Genomic DNA, 20,117 nt, shown 5'->3' with positions numbered 1-20,117 from the left:
CCTGCAAGACCCGCGATGACAGTTGTCAGTGAGTATGACAACGACATAGGGAGAGGGCGTGTGAGGCAGCATCGGATATGACTTCAGGTCACTCTGACAGCACAGCAGTATGTCATGGACATCCTACATCCTCATTTGCTACCTCCATGTCCAATGGAGTTACAAGAGACAGAGCAGTGAAAACATATCCAGTTGTTGACTCACAAAACGGTTTTGAGCTGTGACGCATGTAGTCTTAAGTGAATCATTCATACAAAAAGAAAAGGAGAGGAAACTAAAATCAGAATGTGAAAAAATTGGAGAATGGAATAGATATTTGAAGACTTCACACTTGAAACTCCCAGTTTTCCTATTGTGAAAGTGCCTTTGTGACCATATGCATTTCACTGATGATAAACTTTTTTTTCCCCCTGGGTCTTGGCTCCATATTTTTGCATCCAGTTGAGTCAGAATACTTGCATAGTATTTGTGAGGTATTGTTTCAGTCTTGCAAGCTAATCTAAAATACAATCCCTTTTGCATCCTAGAAAACAATGAGCACTCTTTCTCTCCGATGAAGTCACCTTGGCTATTTTTGTGCAACTGCTGTTTCATTTCAGTCATCTCTCATCCACGGGAACAGATTGGTGCATAGAATCAGTTGTGCGTCAGATTGTCCCAAATTGTTTTTCACATTAGGTTGTAGTGAGGCTTCAACAGACATGCCACTCACTTTCTGGTATGGAGACGGCATCAACTGTTTTGCACATCTTTTTAATTACTGATCTTGCAATATCACACTGTGTTCTTTCTCAGCATTTTCATATTTGATTGTAATTCTAGGAAGTTGTTCATGAGTCATCTTACAGAGACATATGCCACATATGAATTCAGCCACCCATTCCTTAACTGTTGACTATGAAGGAACTCCCCCCATGAACCATGGACCTTACCATTGGTGGGGAGGCTTGCGTGCCTCAGCGATACAGATGGCCGCACCGTAGGTGCAACCACAATGGAGGGATATCTGTTGAGAGGCCAGATAAACATGTGGTTCCTGAAGAGGGGCAGCAGCCTTTTCAGTAGTTGCAGGGGCAACAGTCTGGATGATTGACTGATCTGGCCGTGTAACATTAACCAAAACGCCTTGCTGTGCTGGTACTGCGAACAGCTGAAAGCAAGGGGAAACTACAGCCATAATTTTTCCCGAGGACATGCAGCTCTTCAACTTGACTAGAAGAAGAGATCGGTTGGTAGGACATGTTTTGAGGCATCAAGGGATCACCAATTTAGTATTGGAGGGCAGCGTGGAGGGTAAAAAACATAGAGGGAGACCAAGAGATGAATACACTAAGCAGATTCAGAAGGATGTAGGTTGCAGTAGGTACTGGGAGATGAAGAAGCTTGCACAGGATAGAGTAGCATGGAGAGCTGCATCAAACCAGTCTCAGGACTGAAGACCACAACAACAACAACATGAAGGAACTGAGTCCTAATAAGTAAGATGATGCCTGTAGAAAAGTACAACAAAACAGTAATCTCAAAAAAGGACAGGATAGACAGTACATTCTGTAGGACATATTAAAAGTGATTGGTAAAAGAGACTTGGTGTGTTAAATGCAGCTTTTGATTACATGATAATTGAATTGGATAGATAAACAATCTACTCGCTAAGTGGTGGCAGAACACACACATAAAAGAAGATTATAATTAGGCGAGCTTCCAGAGCCAGTAGCTCATTCTTCAGGCAGAAGGGTGGAAGTGGAAGGAAGAGGGGTGAAGGATAGGTCTAGGAAAAAGGGTAGATTTTGAGAAAGTTACCCAGAACTGGAGATCAAGGGCTGACTTTCCAGATGGGATGTGATTGCACTTCTACATACATACTCCACTAGCCACCATATGGTGCATGGCTGAAGGTACCCTGTCTCACTACAATAGTCTGAATAAAATTACTTGATAGTTGACATCAATCACTTGCTGCAACAATGTTGCCACATTGGCTACCAGCTACCGTTTGGTTACAGGTGACAACAAACAAGCAGCTCACTTCACAAATTATGTTAAATGTTTAACACAGAGGAATTTTTCTAGTGGCTGGTGCAAGGTATGTCAGAAATGTTGGATACTCTGTCGACTGTTGATTTAAAGTGACCAGTGACTGAACTGGGGCAGACGACCCGTTTTGTATCCCTGACTGTAAACTTGTGTCCTAACCCATCCGAGATAATTGTGGTCAACAGTCTGCAGCAGTACTAATATCATGATCGCTTTGTTCATGGCGATTAAAGCTAACCCTTAAGGGTAAACTCAAGACAACAAAAACTCAGTTTCAGGGCTGAAAGCAAATTGAAATTTCTCCGTGTCATTTGTTACCTGTAACTATCCTTACACTAGCTGCACATGCTGCCATGTTAGAAACCAGTGAACAGTCCATGTGGGCACTTGGTCGTGGATTATAGATGACTGAGGCAGATTCCAAATGAAGAAATAATGACAGGAAGAAAAATAAGACCAAATAGAACAGTCAAAACAATGATGAAAAATGATGCAGCAAATTATGAAAAATAAAAAAAATATATTTAAACCAATTAATTGAATGAAAATAATAATCACACTCTTTTGGTTAGATTTAGAAATAAAAATTTTGCTACATTGATGAGATTCAAACCTACGACATGCCACACATTAGATTACTCTGCCAACCATTGTGCTATGCCACAGCACTGCATGAAGTATTTATATATGTGAATGTAGTGACCCAGTTGCAACTATGAATTGCAACCTTAAAAATTTCAGTTTCACGCAGTGTAGTGAAAAGCTTATCTAATGTAAGATGATCACTGTGAATATGATAACTATATGTATGATACTGAATTACACCTTGTGCTGAGTTATTTGGTAGTGTTTGGTTAGTGCTATGAATGAAATGTGTGTCTTTCATTAGCATTGTTAATGTGTGTTGTTTTTGGTGTAGCTATCGCGTGTCATGAAATACATAATAAAAGTGTCGGGCTCGTAATTCGGGATACAAATACATCAAGAAAGAATGCTGAACCAGGAATTGGAAGTGACTGGCCAATTTTGGTGGAGTTTGGCAACAGCAGACAGTTCAAGTGTGACGCTGACTACTCTTATTGGCGTTTGAAGTGCCAACTATCAAGTAATTTTATTTCAACTGTAGTCAGTTCCTTTCCCGTTCCATCTGCCAATCGAGTGAGGAAAAAGTGAATGTCTACATACCTCTCTATGAGTCCTAATTTGTCGTCTCCTATCTTCGTGGTCCTTATGCATAATGTATGTTGGTGCAAGCAGAATTGTTCTGCAGTCAGCACAGTGTTCCTCAAAATCCCTCCAGGGACTCCCATTTGAGTTCCAGAAACATTTCCATAATACTTGTATGTTGTTGTTTCAACCTACTGTTAACAAATCTATTATCCTGCCTCTGAATTACCTCAATGTCTGCTTTAATTTGACCCTTTGCGGATCCCAGACACTCAAACTGTACTCAAAAAGAGATCACACTAGCATTCTATATGTGATGTCCATCACAGCTGAGCCACACTGTAGTAAAATCCACCCAACAAACGAAAGATGATTATTCGCCTTCCCTACCATGACCCTCACACGTTTGTTCCATTTCATATCACATTGCAATGTTATGTCCAGATATTGAAACAATGTGACTTCTTCATTCATGACACTACTAATGCTGGATTCTGGCATTATGGATTTGATTTTCCAACTCATCTGCAGTAACCTATATTTTTCTACATTTAGGGTTAGCTGTCATTTATCACACCAACTGGGAACTTTGTCCAGGTCATCTTTTATCCTCCTAAATCACTCAACGATGACACCTTCCATACACCACAACATCATCAGCAAACAACCACAGATTACTGTCCACTTTGTCCATCAGATCAGTTATGCTCATAGAAAATATGAGTAATAGCGCTCCTATCACACATCCCTGGAACGATCCTAATGATACCCTAGTCACTGATGGACACTCAGCGTCAGGATAATGTAGTGGGTTCTATTACTTCAGAAGTCTTTGAGCCACTCACATGTCTGGGAACCTATTCCATTTGCTTGTACCTTTGTTAAAAGTCTGCAGTGAGGCACTATGTCAAATGCTTCTCGGAAATCAAGGAATATGGAATCTGGGTTTGTGAAGTTTGTGATGGCAAAGTTGGAGGAGCAATGCATCTGCATTAAATTTTGTGTGAAACTCAAGAAAACCTTTACAGAGACACACCAAATGACGCAGGGAGCCTATAGCAATGAGTACTTAAGCCATACTCGGTGTTACATATTATTCACACGTTTTAAAAATGGCTTTACAAAAGTCAAAAATGATCCTTGTTCAGGACGCTCTTAGATGTCCCCTGATGATGCTTGTGTCAAGAACGTCAACGAAATTGTGTGTGCCAGTCGAAGATTCACTGTCCGAGAGATTGTAGAAGAATGTAACATTTAAATTGGATCATGTTATCAAATGACACAGCATCTTGGAATGCATTGTTTTGCCATGAAGTTCATTCCACGGCTCATGAGTCAAGACCAACAAAACCTTTTGGATCTCACAAATGAGACTGAGATGTTCCTTGCGAGAATAGTATGACCCCTGCAGACTTCTTTTTATTTCCAAAGGTGAAAAGGATGAAGTTTTGCAATGGTAGATGAAATAGAAGATAATTCGCAGACGGCACTTTATGCAACCCAGCAAGATGTGTGTCAAGACTGCTCCCGGAAGTGGAAATGATATTGGGAGCAGTATATCAATTGTGGAGGAGAGTATTTCGAAGGAGACAATCCATAGTAACTAAAAGATAAGCATAGAAAATTTTGTGGACAAAGTTCTGGAATTTTTTGAACAGACGTTGTATGACAAAAGGGCATGCTGAGTTGCCCATGAGTGATGCTTTGTACTGATTTGTGGACATAAACTTATTGGTCTCTATGAAACTGATTAGATTCAAACCCAGAATATGTTCAAGAATTCTGCAGCAAACTGATGTTACGGACGGGTATTGGTCTGTAATTTCGCGGGTCTGTTCTTTCGCCCTTCGTATATACAGGAGACGCCTCTGTATTTTTTCCCCAGTTGCTTAGGTCTTTCTGCTGGGTGAGAGATTCACTGTAAATACAAGCTAAGTAAGGGTCCAGTGCCATATAGCACTCTTTGTAAAACCAAATTGAGATTCCATCTGCAACTGGCGACTTATTTGTTTTTAATTATTTCAGGTGTCAGGAATGCTTACGAGGGTGGTTTGAAAAGTTCTTGAAACAGAATAGAAAAAAAGTACTTATGTCACTGAAACTTTTTTGTTTTTCAATGTACCCTGCTTGTAGATTAATTCACTTGGTCCAAGAGTGTTCCAATACCTTTACCCCATCTCGCCAATGATTTTCCTCCAGGCCTACAAAATAGTTGTCAACTCAGGCTATCAATTCTTCATTTAAGTGAATCTTCACCCACATAGAAAAATTTTCAGTTTAGGGAAGAGGCACGTGTGGCAACAATTCATACCTTAGTTTGTGTAATTTTACCATGGCGATGGCACATGCGTGCGAGCGTGCATTGGCTTGATGCTAGATGACTTTCTTCCTTATTAAACCTGGCCTTTTTTGTATATCTTTTGTTGCAATTTGTCCAGAAGGTTAGCATAGTATTCTCCAGTAATTGTTTGCCCAGTGGGGAGATAAAGTACAAACAGAATCCCCTTCTCATCCCAGAACACTGATGCCATGATCTTCCCCGCTGAAGGAATTTGGTGGCGCATCCCAGAACACTGACGCCATGTCCTTCCCCGCTGAAGGAGTTTGGCGGCGGAGATTCAGCATGTTTCCAATGCTTTGATTGTTGCTTTGTCCTTGGGGTATAGTAGTAAACCAAAGTTTCCTCGTGGTCACAAACCAGCACAAAACATCTTGTTTGTTTCTCCTAAAACAGGCCAAACATTGTTGTGATATGTCCATTCTCATGCGTTTTTGACCCAGCGTCAAGAGTCACGGCACCCATCTTGTGTATACCTTTCAGATGACATCTGGCAAGCGTGAGCAATTTCATGCACTCTAAATTGGTGATCCTCCTTGATCATTATGTGCACTTTTGCAACGATTTCTAGAGTAGTGACACATCTTGGCTGACCTATTCATGGATGATCATCATATAAGCTCTCCTGACCAAATTGAAATTCATTTATCCACTTGGCAACAGTTGAAGACAAAGGAGCACAGCCCCTGGTGTATTCTGGAAATCGGCATGAATGTCCTTCGCTTTCATACCTTTCTTTATGAAGTATTTAATCACTGCTTGAATCTCGACCCGACCCTCCGTCCCGTATCGTCGCGTCTTTGCAGATCACTGCACAGGAACAACAACAGAGCCATGTCACTGCCACAGCTCTCTTCCAAGAGCACTGACATGGGACGGGTTTACAGGCAACAGTCCAACGAAACTCATGTGAACAACTTGTGCTAGTGCTGGCCTCTTGTGGTGATTGTTGTTAGGTGTCTTTGTGTTATTGTCAAATGACGGTATGTTTATATGATTCTCTTGCATGAATGATTTCTTAAATGCAAAATTTAAAACATTTATCTCCTACTGCCACACCAGACTGGTCAAGTGACTTGATGGAAACCTTTGACTCACTTAGTGATTTTACATAGGACAATAATTTCCCCTGCTTCTCAGCCAGATCTTTTGCTGAGGTATGACAGTGGTAGTAACCTTTCCTTGTTGCCATTTGGCATTCTCTTTTGAACCAAGAGTGCAGTAGCTTTTCCTTCCTCAGTATTTTCCAAATTTCATTGTTAAACCACAGTGGCTCTTTTGCATCCTTAATTCATTTACTAGGTACAGACTTGTTGAGAGTGCAATTCACGATCTGTTTAAGCTTTGACCATAATCTCTCTACGTCCATCTTAATGGAACTAAGTGATGTCAGTTCTGTCTAAGTGCGATGCTAACATCTGCTTATCTGCTCTTTCTGGCATGAACATTTTCCTAGCTTTCTTGACTGATTTATTAATTTTTGTAACCTTAGTTGTTATGATGTTATCATGATTATTAATCCCCATCTCTATGCTGAAGTCATTGATGATATCTGGCCTGTTTGTAACTACAAGGTCTAAGATATTTCCATTGCATGTGGCGTGCCAAACTAGGTGCTCAAGACAATTTTCGAAAACCACATTCAAAAGTGCTTAACAAGATTGACTGCACCCCCTGCAATGAAGCCATAGGCTACCATCTATACTCAGTAGGCTAAATTAACCTCCAACTAGTATTGCATGATCTATGTATTTACGTGCTGCTGTCTGTAGACTTTCTTTGAATGGCTCCAAAACTGTCATAGTGGAACCGGGTGGTTGATTAAAACATTCATTAATTAACGTGATTTCACTTAGACTTGTTATACGCAACCAGATAACTTCACTGTCACAATCAGCTTTGACCTCAATAGAGACAATGGACACTCCCTCTCCTACAGTGTCTAACCTGCCTTTCCGATATATATTCCATTAATCACTAAATATGTCAGAGCTTTCTACTATGGGTTTCAGCCAGCTCTCAGTCTCTGAGAATAATTTGAGTGCGAGACTTTCCTGGATGGCAGTAAATTCGGAAACTGTGTTACAAGTACTTTGACAACTCATAAAATTTTGACAATCTACACTGGAGTGAATTCAAAAGATAAACCTCAACCAACGTTGAATGTATCTTGGTGATAAAGAGCCCAAATAAATAAATTGATGATTTTATTCCATTTCATCTGATTGAATGAAACACACACAGCATAACTACTCAGAAAACAACTATAGTGCTGATTACATTTACTATCATACATGTAGCACTCTGAGAACATTTCATCTTGTCATAGTAGTCCTGTGTTTTGGAACTAGGCAGTGCTTCATTTCACAAAGCGAAAGGAATGGCTTGTGTAAAAAAAAAAAAAAGAAGAAGAGGAAATAGTGGTTGCTGGTGTTTTTAACACTATCATTCAATTTAGTTCCTATTGTGAACTTTGCAGCTAGGATATGTAAATGCTCTGAGACTGCTATTGATAATACCTTTATGAACAAATCTAGGGGAAAAAAGTCATATCACAAAACCAATAGTAAATGGACTATCTGATCATGACGTGCAGCATCTTGTGTTAAATGTTGAAACTTGTCAGGATAAAAAAAATATTAAATCTGAGTACAGGAGGATAATAAATAAGCCAGAAATTGAGGAATTCAGGAAATTGCTCAAAGACATGAACTGGAGAGATGTTTACCTGACTCAAATGGAAAATACAAAGCATTTATTAATAAAGTTACCTCCTCTTTTGAAAATTGTTTTCCCCTAAAGGTATCTCAAATCACACAGAAGTCAAAAGATAAACCATGGATTACACAAGGAATAAAGATATCATGTGGGGCAAAAAGGAGACTGTATCTACTATCTAGGAACATTTCTGATATTAGCATTGTAATGCATTACAAAGAATACTGCAAAATATTGAATCAAGTAATCCAGAAATCGAAGTAGCTTTATTAAGAGAAAAAGATAATTGTATAGGGCAACAAAATAAGAACTGTATGGGATACAGTGAAGACAGAGAGAAGTGGGGCCAAAAAGGAAGTGGAACAGATAGCTCTAAAAGTAAATGAGACTTTGGTAACAAGTGCATGTAGTGTTGTAAATCTCTTAAGCAAGACTTAATTTTTGTTACTGACGGCTCGGGGTTATCAGGTTTGGTGAATCGTGCAATGGAGTATCTGGGACCAGTCTTTGAAGAACATCGTGTAGAACCTATTCGAGGAACTTTGAATTCCGACCATTGCTTCTCAGTATACTTACTCCTTAATGAAATTTGTTGCAAGTTATATATCTATATTTCCAACAAATAGCTCAATACATATTATCAATACTAGGAATAAGAACAATCTACATAAAGACCTAAAATCACTTATGTTGGTCCAAAAGGGGGTCCAATATTCAGGAACACACATTTTCAATAAATTACCAGCAACCATTAAAAACTTGGTTTCAGATAAAGCACAGTTTAAACAGAGTTTGAAAGACTTTTTGATAGGCAATGCCTTCTACTCTATAGATGAATATCCTAACAGAGACTGTTAGGCCAGCTTAAGTAAAAATATGTTAGATTTAAGTTTTGACAGCACTTGGTTGCAACAGTCAATATTAAGTATTTTGTGTATGATAAATTTATTAATAGTGCGTAACAATGTTTCATTCTGACAGCGTATTAATTATGTAAATATTAGCTTTTCCAGTTTACTGTATTGTATTCACCTATTTTGACAATCTCGTGACAAATGATCAGGGTAGTATTCATTATAGAATCATCTCATTTTTTCGGTGTATGTAACGAAAACTGAATCAAATCAAATCCAATCACCATCTCTCGTCATGTAATAACTTCACTTCTTCTTCTTCCCTTGTCGTCTCCTGTTTTTCCAGTACTTGTCCATCTCCTCCTCATGTTTTTCCCCCTTTATTCTATTCGTGTTGTTCTCAATCCCGTATTTCTTCTGCATTGAAAGCCTTTTATTTTTATTTACTTTTTTTTTTATCGAGGTGAGTCTCTACAGACTGCGTGGTAACAACCGACTTCACTCTAGTGTCCAGGTCTTGTTCTTGCTCCAGCTTTGACTTCCTGCCAGTATCTTCTGAGCCCCTCCAAGAAGTGCCTTTATATGCTCTTCAGATAATGGTCCTCACTGTCTTTCGGATGTTGATGCCATGTTAAAATCTTGGTAGTTGGTCACCAATCTTCTAAATTTGTTCCTTTCAGGAATTTCTCTCTGAGATACCAATCTGCTTAAGATCTTTTTCACATTCTTTGAACCATATCGGCCTTGTTTTCTTAGATAGGATGAAAATCCATATTCTTTTTGTTAGTCGATCACCGTCTATTTTCATGAGATGACCATAAAATAACAATCATTTCTTCGTAATGGATGCTGTGATAGGTTCTGTCTTGCTGCACGAGTCCTCATTTGCTCTCATTCGCCATTGTCCATCGACCCATCTATTACCTTAGGATTTTCCTTAATATCCTACACTCACGCTTTTCCAGCCGCTCAGCTTGACCTTGTCTACTCGTGGTCAAAGTTTTGGATGCTTATAAGCCCTCAGGTTGTACAACTGTATTATAATGTTGGAACTTGGCCCATATACTCATAGACTTTTTGTTATAAGTATTCTTTGTCAGTTGGTATGCTTGGTCTAACTTCCTCATCCCGACAATTGCTTCTTCTTTTAATCCATTCTCCTGGTGGATGACTTCACCGAGATACCTGAAATTCTTAACTCATCCGATTTTTTCCCAGGTTAGTTATCATCCATTCAGGTCCATCACAGATGTTCGTCATATATTTTGTCTTTTGAATAGAGATCTGGAGTCTAACTTTTTTCAGCAATTTCTGACAGCCTATTTATCTTCTTGACTGCTGACTCTATGTTGTTAGCAAAAATGGCCAGGTCAGTCTCAAAATCTAAGCAGTCAATGCACACCCCTTTGTTCTTAGGATCAAGTCTGAACCACTCTTCATTTGTTTCTTCTTGGGCTAATAACTTTCTCCACTCTCGAATCACCTTTTCCAAGACACAATTGAAAAGGAGAGAGATAGTCCATCTCCTCATCTTACGTCCATTCTGATTGTAAAGGGTTCAGATACCTCACCCATAAAATTAATTTTTGACACTGTGTTAGCAAGATTTTGTTTGATCAGCTTTCTTGATGTATTATCCACCCCAAACTTTTCCAAAATATTCATTAATGCCTGTCAGTCGATGGAGTCATATACTTTCTGAAAATCAACAAACATGACTACATAGTTACTTCTTCCAATTTTTTTTGTACCTGATGATGTTCTTCAGGTTAAAGATCTGTTCTGCACAAGAATCGCCCTTTCGGAAACCAGCTTGATAGTCCCCAATCAGTTGGTTACAATGATCTTCTATTCTATTCTGTATCACTTTGGAGAGAATCTTATATGGAACAGATACTAATGAGGTACCCCTATAGTTATTGACATTGTATTTATCACCTTTCATGTGTAGACGATGGATTAAAGCTGACTGCCATTCAGTTGGTATCATCCCAGCTCTCCAGATCTCCTCAAAAAGTTGGACTAGTATATCTAGAGTTTCATTATTTGCCAGCTTCAGTAGTTCCACCACTATTGAATCCTCTCCAGCTGCCTTATTATTCTTAAAGTTGTTGATGATCTCTTTGGTCTCCTCTTTACTAGATGGAGATGAGGGGTAGTTTGTGGATTGGGGCACATACAGGGAATCTTTCTTTTGGTTCATCACAATTAAGTAGGTTTTCAAAGTGACGAGACATTATCTTGCAGGTTTTTTTGTTGGTCAGGCCGAGTGTGGTGTGCGTACTGTAAGACCTTCAGTACACACACCATCAGATTATTTGACTTGTTGCTCTAACAAAGTAAGCGAGTGTCAGCAATATGTCTCGTGGTCTTATCATAGTGTGTTTATCTTCTGCCATTAGGTCAGACGATAGAAATGCCACTTGCACACTTAGAGTAGCAGATTGACGGTGACCAACATTAAACAGAACTTGATTAATTTTCACATACATTTATTAAAATAATAACAAATATAAAAATTACTTAACTTGGTTCTGGATGCTATTTACAATTGACAATCTGAAGTTCGTTTGGTATTGATACATTAATCTTATTCTCACATATATCTCGGATACTTGACAAAAGTGTCTATACATTTATCTTCATGGCTATGTACAGGAATATGGTAATTTTATTAGGCGCAGACTGAATCTTGACTATGGACTGGTACAGACAATTGTAGAACTCGTGCAGACTGGTACAGACTAATGCAGACTGGTGCAGACAAATGCAGACTGACTGATCGAAGGTCTTTACACTCGTTATAATACCTCGCACGTTCATGTATCACTGCGTGAGTGTGATGCGCGAGGAGAAAGTGTTCTATGTTAGCAGCAATCTCATTGGCTGCGTTACATATTAATACGCGGATCGGCGGAAGCAGAATTTGGTCCGTCTCTATGGCAGCGCCATCTCGTAGTGCGGAGATGGACGAGTGCTGCACCTGCGCTGTTGTGCTTAGCGGGGCGCACTCTAGTAGGAAATTTGTGTACGCGCTGAATACGCGGAACTATGCACACAACACTGTGCTTTCCATTTTCGTCTCTAAAACAAAAACTAGGGGCTTGGTATCCTTTCAAATTCGATTTGAACGTCTGATAGAAGTCTCTGACATTGTTTATCTGGAAATGCTGATCGATCTGTTCTAACTGCTGTTTCTCATGCAACTGCTTAGCCCTTCGTAGAGTTCTGGCTGCATATTTTCGAACTTCATGGAATACATCAAAATCATCAGGTCTCCTGGTAGAGTTCCACTTTTTCCATATACTTGCTGTTTGGGCCACCACCTCACCACAAACCTCATTCCACCATGTATGATTCCTCTTTTTAGCTGTCAGGATTTTAGTATTAGCTGCTTGTTGGATCATGGAGTCAATGTCTGCCCATTTATGGGATTCAACTGTCAGTTACTGGTGGCATTGTTCCAATATGTTTTGATTGATTTTGAGCTTTGCAATATCATATTTATGAATTTTATTTCCGGTTTTCATGGTCTTATTGAGAGGGATGAAATTAATTTTGATCTTGGAGAGGTGATGATCCTTTTAAATTCAGTATTTTATCTGTAAAAAGGTTTCTTTCTATTATTTCTGATTGTTTGATGTTGTTTCTTTCTTATTTCTGTAATCCATGCTATCATTGATTCCATCTTCCAGAACTACTCATTCAGTAGAGGTCTCTAATAAAAAAAAAAAAAAAAAAAAAAGATTAATCTTCTTTTAGATATTTCTTCTGATATTTTCTCAAAATTTTTGTAGATCTCCTCATTACTTCTCATTTTACAGCCATCTGTAGCTTGTATTGCAACCATTATTTTCTAATAATGCTCCTTTGAGGAACCTCTGTTCTGTCCAGCTTATAGTTCATCATTAGGCATCCTCATCCATATAAACATCCTGGTCATACCACTGTGGGATAGTGTTTTAGTTTTGTTTTTTTAGTTGTACATTTCTTGTTGTAAATATCCTTTGTCAAACGATTTGCTCTCTCCAGTTTGCTGACTCTTGCATCTACTGTTAATTCTTCTAGTCCATTTTGTTGTGCAGTTTGTCCAATATATTTAAATTTACTTACTAATGCTATTTTACATTTTTGTTTTTCTAAGAATGTTGATGCATTGTTTGAAATTGTCATCAATGTTGTTTTTTCGGCTGAAATTTTGGGACCAGCTCTCTTTGCCATTTCTTCCAAAAGATTTCTTTCAATAACTGTCTGTCAGATTTTTTGAAAGTATACCAGAATCATCTGCAGAAGCCAGGCAGTTTACCTTAATTCCATTTGTTATTCGTCCTAAAATTATTGGTTCAATTTTGTGATTTTTTTTCTCCAAATTCCAGATACTTTCTATTTTTTCTAGAATGCAGTGTTACAGTAAAGATGATAAACTGTCCCCTTGTCTAACATCAGTTTTTATTTCAAATGGTTGAGATACTTCTCCCATAAATTTAGCTTCAGTCATCCTATTTGCTAGTGTTTTGAGGATTATGTTTGCTTTAACACAAAATTCTTTGATGATTTTACCTATAATTTCTCTGCCTACCAAATCAAATGTTTTCTTGAAACCAATACATGATACTCTTATAGGTTTGGTGATTAACAGTATGTGGAGAATTATCGATTTTCTAATAAACATCTGTTCTGTGCAGGGTGTTCCCTTTCTAGAGCTCCTTGAGATTCTCCCAGTTATTTGTCTAAAGTTTCTACAACTCTGTCCAGAGAATTTTTGATAATATTTTGTATACAACTGGCAGAAGTGAGGCATCTCTGCAATTGTTGACATTTTGTGTGTCCCCTTTTTTTCATAGCTGTGGATTAATGCTTTCCATATTCTCTTCAGCTTTCCAAATGTTCTCAAACAGCAGTTGTAGATCATTTGTGTGTTCTGACTATTTCAATAATTTTTCTGTAGTGGAGTCTTCATTTGTTGCTTTGAAGTCTTGGAATGATTTGATGGCTTCATGAATTTATTGCTCTGTTAGTGGAAAATCTTCCTCCAGATGTTGTGGGAATGCTATTATGTATTGCTACAATGTGCTGTTATTATTATTATTGTTGTTGTTGTTGTTGTTTGGTTGCCTGTTCTTCAGCACTTCCTTTCTGTTTCCTTTATCTATTTGCCGCCATTTTAGCCCATTTACCGGTATTTTCAGCTTGTTCTTCACTTATTTGACCTTTTGGTGGCTCCTCTTGAAGAGATCTTATTTCTCAGCATTTAAAATTACATCATCTGCTGCTCTTTCGCAACTGAATTTCATCATGTCCAGTCTAGTTTTTTCATTCATTTAACCATCCATCTTCCTTGACCCAAGATCCTGAATTTTCATCCTTAATTCTTGAACAGTCTCATTTCTCTTTTTACATTTTCCAGATGAAGAAACTTTTGATCCTCAAAGCTAAGATTAGTATCAGTTTTTTTATTTGTATCTGCCTATGGCTGCTATATCTCTTTAGTTAGAATATTTTCTCTCTCTGTATTTGATTATAGTCTAAATCTGAATATTTTTATAAGTACATTTATTGCTGTAGCAATGAGTAAAATAAATTGTATTGCACTGTCTGTAGCATGTAGCACCATTTTGACTGTTAGTCCTCTTGCTGTACAAAAAGTAGCTTTGATGATTACTTAATGCAAGTATTTTGTAAGAGCTGTGGAATGGTTAGTATCTGTTTATATTTTTCTGATTAATTCAAGCTCGTCAATGCACATCCTGTGTTAAGGAAATATTTGAACTGAATCTACTGTGTGTTAAATATAAGCAGTGGATCCATTGGGGTAGTCTTTTTGGTAGAAATATGTCAAGGTGAACAAAACAGGAGATGGTGAAGGAAGAGAGGGAAAAGATCAACATTTGCTTCTCATCAGCAATATAACTGGGTTGCAACATTCAGTGAAAATTATCTGTGACAGGAAGTTGTCAGAAATACATTTTTTGAAGAAACTTTATGTTTGTATAAGCATTTATTAAATTTAAAAGTTGGATTTCATCTGTTAATACAAAAGATAATGTTTTGCATTGCAGGCATGCTGAACCTGTCAAAAATGAAGAATCGGCCAATGATTCTTATTGGAGGATAACAGTATGTATAACTTGAGATTCTTGAAAATAAAGCTAGTCAGTATTTCTTAACAGTACTGATTTAAATACATCTAAAAGATCGCTGTTACCTAAATGAAAGTTGACGAGCAAAGTCTTAGTGGACATTTGTATAAAATTGTCATAGGTGTTATTTACAAGAAGAGTAAATAGTTTCAATAGGAATGTGGTGAGACATTTAACAAATGTCATGCCCACACATTAATAGGACCTTATAACACTACCATTATGATATTAGTATGCTTTTACGTAAATAACAGAAACCCTGTCTCTATGTTGCCACGTATAACCCTCTGACTAAAATTTAGTATAGTTTCCAAATAAAATACACTATGGAAGGTTAGTCCTGTTTATAGGAAAAGATAATCAACAGAGTTATCCTTCTTACAGGATTTACCATGTGTTGCGTCTAATGGATAAGTAAATTGGACTATTCACTTCTTTTCCTAAGATCTTACCCAGGGGCTAGATAGAAACACAGTATGAATAATAATATACTGAAGCTAGGACAACTCATTTCCAAGTTCATTTAGTGGTTTAAAACATGTACTTAATGGTCACCAACCTATCCTGGCAATGAAATAGTGAAGTATTGGAGAAGCAGAAATGTGAATTTTGCCTACTTTCTTGCTACTGTTTAGTTTGGCTCTTCAAATAAATTACCCCACTTAAACAATTTTGGGCTACATCTTTATACATTATGTTTTTAAAAAAGAAAAAGCCCAGTAGATAACTTCAAAGAAGGTAAAAAAAAATTAGCCGGGGTGGGGGGGACAACCTTTAGAAAAGCACTTTCCATAATCAAGAAACTAACATACTTAGACACTAAAGTACACACTTTTTAACTGAACATTTCACTTAAAGAAAACCTCTTTCTTGGTGGAATTTACTTTCAAAAGCTATTATTCTTTGAACTAATTCGGTATAGCCATCTAACAGGTTTTAGTAACTTGGCTTCACTCTGATTGAATTTTATGTAAGCAAACTACAACACTTTGCAATAGTTAAGAAAGCATTTTTATTATTTACACTAAAGCTATTTAAATGGTGCCTCTTTATATTAACTTGGAACTTCATAAGTCTGTAAAACAGGACACTCGGATTAATCAAACACCAGGAAGGAACCCTATACAGATGTATGATTAGAATGAAATAACAGGGTGAGCCAGTTTCCGTAAAGTACAAGAATGATTATTAAAACACAGTTTAAATTAATGGTTCATGCTGTAAAAAGGTAAAAATAGAAAAAAATCTTATCTGGTGGCTGTAGGCTTGGGTGTGGCGAACAGTTATGACAGCTAAACTACCCACACTACGGCCTGCAAGTTTCTTGCTGTATGGGCTCAATTTCTCTTCTTGGCTTCATTAAGTTTTACATACAGTAGCTCAACAACTCGCAGCTATGCTGTAAGCTGTTTGCAGTATTCAACCGAGGCATTTTTATGAAAATTTGCAGGCAAAGCTTCTGCTCCACAAAGGAGTTACCTCAATCACTGCTCCCTACAGACTGTGTGACTTACTTCCTGCACTTGCTCAAGGTAGCATGCCAATTCGCCTTTCGCACCTTTTCCACTCCCCACGGCCATTTTCGTTTCAAACAAAAGCACACTGGCTTTTACATAACACCTATTTCTTACATTGTTCCTAAGCATAACCATTTCTTAAATTGCCAATTTTACATCAACATGAACAATTTATACACACAAATATTTTTAAATACAAAATGTTATCAAAACATTATTTATACCCTTGGTACCCATTGTAGAGGACTTGGGCAGGTTTGTCCCTTCCTAGTACACATTATTTTGTTACTTCCCTTCAGATATTCCATTTAGCTACACCTACAATAATTCCCAATGTTCTGCCTTTTGAGGTGTTCAGTGCGGGTTGCTCTCCACTTCCTGGGTGTATTGTAATGAGTTAGCTCCCAGGAGCCGCTCAAAGCACAAACTCTTAGAAGATTCACTCTTCTTGTACTTAAGTCGGCATTGTCCCTTTTGTATTCAATCCCGATGCAATTTCTGTGTTTCATAGTCAATGTGAAGGTACAAGGGATACAGAAAACCTGCACTGGTGCACTGGGAGACCAGTATTAGATTCCGATGCACCAGTGCAGCTTTACTGTATCCCTTGGTCCTTCACATTGACCATGAAACACAGAAATTGCATCGGGATTGAATACAAAAGGCAGAATGCCGACTTAAGTACAAGAAGAGTGAATCTTCTAAGAGTTTGTGGTTTGAGCGGCACATGGGAGACCAGTATTAGATTCCCATGAACCAGTGCAGGTTTACTGTATCCCTTGGACATTCTCATTGACCATGAAACATAGAATTTGCATCGGGATTGAATACAAAATGCACAATACCGACTTAAGTACAAGAAGAGTGAATCTTCTAAGAATTTGTGCTTTGAGCGGCTCCTGGGAGACCAGTGTTAGATTCCGATACACCAGTGAAGGTTGACTGTATCATTTGGCCCTTCACATTGACCATGAAACACAGAAATTGCATCGGGATTGAATACAAAAGGGACAATGCTGACCTAAGTACAAGAAGAATGATTCTTTTAGGAGTTTGTGCTTTCAGCGCATCCTGGGAGACCAGTATTAGATTCCGATGCACCAGTGCAGGTTTACTGTATCGCTTGGACCTTCACATTGACCATGAAACACAGAAATTGCATCGGGATTGAATACAAAAAGCACAATGCCGACTTAAGGACAAGAAGAGTGAATGTTCTAAGAGTTGGTACTTTGAACGGCTCCAGGGAGACCAGTATTAGATTCCAATTCACCTGCGCAGGTTTACTGTATCAATTGGACTTTCACATTGACCGTGAAACATAGAAATTGCATCGGGATTGAATACAAAAGGCACAATGTCAAATTAAGTACATGAAGAGTGAATCTTCAAAGAGTTTGTGGTTTGAGCGGCTCCTGGGAGACCAGTATTAGATTCCGATGCTCCAGTGCACGTCAAATGTATCCCTTTGACCTTCACTTTGAACATGAAACACAGAAATCGCATCGAGATTGCATACAAAAGGGACAATGCCGACTTAAGTACAAGAAGAGTGACTTTTCTAAGAGTTTGTTGTTAGAGCGGCTCCTGGGAGACCAGTATTAGATACCGATGCACCAGTGCTTGTTTACTGCATTACTTGGACCTTCACATTGACCATGAAAAACAGGAATCGCATCGGGATTTAATACTTAATGCACAATGCTGGCATAACTACAAAATGAGTGAATCTTCTAAGGGTTTGTGGTTTGAGCGGCTCATGGGAGACCACTATTAGATTCTGATGCACCAGTGCTGGTTTACTGTATCCCTTGGACATTCAATTTGACCATGAAACACAAAAATTGCATCGGGATTGAATACACAAGGCACAATGCCGACGTAAGTACAAGAAGAGTGAACCTTCTAAGAGTTTGTGCTTTGAGCGGCTCCTGGGAGACTAGTATTAGATTCCGATGCACCAGTGCTGGTTTACTGTATTACTTGGACATTCACATTGAACATGAAACACAGAAATTGCTTCGGGATTGATTACAAATAAGACAATGCCATCTTAAGTACAAGAAGAGTGAATCTTCTGAGAGTTTGTGGTTTCAGAGATACTGGTCTCCCAGGAGCCGCTCAAACCACAAACTCTTAGAAAATTCACCTTCTTGTACTTAAGTCGGCATTGTCCCTTTTGTACTCAATCCCGATGCAATTTCTGTGTTTCATGCTCAATGTGAAGGTCCAAGGGATATAGTAAACCTGCACAGGTGAATCGGAATCTAATACTGGTCACCCATGAGCCGCTCAATCCACAAACCATTAGAAGATTCACTCTTCTTGTACTTAAGTCAGCATTGTGCATTAAGTATTCTATCCCGATGCGATTTCTGTGTTTCATGCTCAATGTGAATGTCCAAGGGATACAGTAAACCTGCACTGGTGCATCGGTATCTAAAACTTGTCTCCCAGGAGCTGCTCAAACCACAAACTCTTAGAAAAGTCTTCTTGTACTTAAGTTGGCATTGTGCTCCCAGGAGCCGCTAAAAACACAAACTCTTAGAAGATTCACTCTTCTTGTACTTAAGTGGGCATTGTGCCTTTTGTATTCAATCCCGATGCAATTTCTGTGTTTCATGGTCATTGAGAAGTTCCAAGGGATACAGTAAACCAGCACTGGTTCATCGGAATCTAATACTGGTCTCCCATGAGCCGCTCAAACCACATACTCTTCGAAGATTCACTCTTCTTGTACTTAAGTCGGCATTGTGCCTTTTGTATTCAATCCCGATGCGAATTCTGTGTTTCATGGTAAATGTGAAGGTCCAAGGGATACAGTAAACCTGCACTGGCGCATCGGAATCTAATACTGGACTCCCAGGAGCCGCTCAAACCACAAATTCTTAGAAAAATCACTCTTGTTATACTTAAGTCGGCATTGTCCCTTTTGTATCCAATCCCAATCCAATTTCTTTGTTTCATGGTCAATGTGAAGGTCCAAGGAATACAGTAAACGTGCACTGGTGCATCGGAATCTAAGACAGGTCTCCCAGGAGACGCTGAAAGCACAAATTCTTCGAAGATTCACTCTTCTTGTACTTAAGTTGGCATTGTGAGTTTTGTATTCAATTATGATGCAATTTCTGTGTTTTATGGTCAATGTGAAGGCCCAAGGAATACAGTAAACCTGCACTGTTGCATCGGAATGTAATACTGGTCTCCCAGGAGACGCTCAAACCACAAACTCATAGAAGATTCACTCTTCTTGTACTTAAGTCGGCATTGTGCGTTCTGTATTCAACCCCGATGCAATCTCTGTGTTTCACGGTCAATGTGAAGGTCCAAGGGATACAGTAAACCTGCA

At 38.5% G+C, this 20,117-nt stretch overlaps 1 protein-coding gene across 1 annotated transcript in view; it reads left to right on the top strand.

Moving 5' to 3' along the window:
* LOC126460036 (molybdenum cofactor biosynthesis protein 1-like) overlaps nucleotides 1–15,226 on the top strand; it is an 81,287-nt gene extending 66,061 nt beyond the window's left edge. The window contains exon 7 of the mRNA XM_050095897.1: nucleotides 15,171–15,226. Within this exon, the coding sequence (XP_049951854.1) occupies nucleotides 15,171–15,226 (56 nt within the window). The remainder of the gene's footprint in view (nucleotides 1–15,170) is intronic.
* The last annotated feature ends 4,891 nt before the right edge of the window (nucleotides 15,227–20,117 follow it).

The sequence above is a fragment of the Schistocerca serialis genome, chromosome 1 (assembly GCF_023864345.2).
Source record: "Schistocerca serialis cubense isolate TAMUIC-IGC-003099 chromosome 1, iqSchSeri2.2, whole genome shotgun sequence".
Taxonomy (NCBI): domain Eukaryota; kingdom Metazoa; phylum Arthropoda; class Insecta; order Orthoptera; family Acrididae; genus Schistocerca; species Schistocerca serialis.
This window is presented reverse-complemented; position numbering and strand designations above follow the sequence as displayed.